The sequence below is a fragment of the Octopus bimaculoides genome, chromosome 4 (assembly GCF_001194135.2).
Source record: "Octopus bimaculoides isolate UCB-OBI-ISO-001 chromosome 4, ASM119413v2, whole genome shotgun sequence".
NCBI lineage: Eukaryota > Metazoa > Mollusca > Cephalopoda > Octopoda > Octopodidae > Octopus > Octopus bimaculoides.
The window spans coordinates 132,744,504-132,746,515 of NC_068984.1; the positions used below are offsets into that span (position 1 = coordinate 132,744,504).

Consider the following 2,012-nt stretch of genomic DNA (forward strand, 5'->3'; position numbering starts at 1 on the left):
AAAAAAAAAAAAAAAAAAAAAAAAAAAAAAAAAAAATCAGAAAGTACACAAAATTTAAATAAGAAGTACACAAAAATATAAAATAAATTACACTCATTGATTATATGGAAGATCCATCACAGACTGGGATTGAAATTTCATTATTTGTGAAACAAACTTCTTACTCTAGTCCTTTAAAAATAATCTCCTATCGACATTCCCAATTAGTTGCAGTTAAATAGCTTTAAAAGAAAGAAAAATATATTCACTGAATAAAATAACTTAGCATAAAATATCTGTTTTTATTTGCATGATAGATATTTTCCTAAAACTGTATCAGTGTTATTTAAAGAAAACTTTCCTTAAGATCACTATTTCAATTAGTTACCTTCTAAATACTTTAGAACAGCCATCCCAATCAACAACTGAGACATCGAGCCAATGAGGGAACCTTTACATGGTCACTCTACCTGCTATAAATAGCAGCTAAATTCCATCGAAGAACAATACCCTAGCATTTTAAATGTGGAAAGAACTTACTGGACAATGTAGTCCTATGCACCTCTAAAAAGACGGGGCTGATTATGGGTGGAACATCTCTGATCATAGGTCTGGGCTGATTGGGGGTGGGGTAGGCTAAACAATAACAACAACAACGATTGAGACAGTGGCAAAACAGTTATATATGTTATTCAACAGAGAAACCATTCAAAGAATTTGAAGGCTTGAATTTAGCAACGAGAAACAAAATTTAGAATGAGAAAAAATTAAATAAATTTCAAATCGAATCCAAAATAAACTGGCTGTGAAATTTGCTTTGAAGAGAGAAATTCTATTTTATGCAACTAAGCTAAAGCAAAATGCATTCTCAACATTGCAGTTTGGTTTTACCAAAGTTGTTTGAAACAAAGAGCACAAAAAGGATCAGCAAAGACCATGAATTCAACACCACAAGAAACCTGATGCATTTATTTTATTGAATTATTTTCAATTAATTTAAAAGAAAATAGGAATTCAATAGATTAGAAAAAGAATGCAAAATGTACTCCCCCCCCCCACTCCATTTTGCTCCAAAAAGTTTCTCATTTTCACAGCTGTCAAAAACTGTGATGAATGCAGCCTAATCAAACGTATCCTGGTTTATGTACATATGAACCATAGCCTAATTTTAGTACACAGCTAAGGAGAGAGGTAGGTCTACACCGTTAGAAAGATACACTGAAAATATAACCCAACTGTTAGCTAGAAGTGTGGAGTCCTAAATGGTGAGGAAGCAGTGCCAGTTACTGACGAAGTATGAAATGACTGAGACAAAATACATTTCTGAGTATTAGCAAATGAATTTTTTTTTCTTCTTTAAATAAAAACATACACATGTGAATTCTGCCCCCAAATGAGAAGACAATCTAACCAACAGGAACACCTTAAAGTAAGCTGAGTGCAGCTTCTGAAAGAATAACACCATTTGCATCTCCTACTGGGCTAGCTAGTTTTCGTATCTTCAGTTCACATCAGATAGAGCCATATTAAATGGGGGGGAAATCCAGTGTGATCAGAGCTACAGAAAACTGGGACAAATCAGTTGGTTTAAGGAAACAGAAAACTGTTTCTTATATACTTATGTCATTTTGTTTTATATTTTGAATATATTACCGTTGATGTTAATAACATATAACTGACAGCAGCTGTAACTCTTAAGCACAGCTTGGTGAACTGTAATGACAAGATTTTCATGTACTGAGCCATGATAAATTGGATCAACCTGCCAGGAGTTCTGTTCATGAAGTAGTAATAGCTATGTGGAAATACAAAATATTTTCATGCTGTCAAAGAAAAATAAAGGCCAGAGCCCGTCAAGAATAATTTATTCCTTTCATTTCAACCAGAGTTTTAACCGTAAAGCATCCACTCCATTCAAATAATATCGAAAAAGCCGTTTATCTCTTACAAATCCGAGATTTTCATATAGTTTAAGAGCAGCTTTGTTTGTGATTTCAGTCTCTAATACCACCTAGAAAAGACAAAAAAAAAAA

At 33.0% G+C, this 2,012-nt stretch overlaps 1 protein-coding gene across 1 annotated transcript in view; it reads right to left on the reverse strand.

Moving 5' to 3' along the window:
• Positions 1 to 1,828: 1,828 nt before the first annotated feature.
• LOC106878892 (N-alpha-acetyltransferase 30) overlaps positions 1,829 to 2,012 on the reverse strand; it is a 22,267-nt gene continuing 22,083 nt past the window's right edge. The window contains exon 4 of the mRNA XM_014928241.2: positions 1,829 to 1,990. Within this exon, the coding sequence (XP_014783727.1) occupies positions 1,853 to 1,990 (138 nt within the window). The 3' untranslated portion in view covers positions 1,829 to 1,852. The remainder of the gene's footprint in view (positions 1,991 to 2,012) is intronic.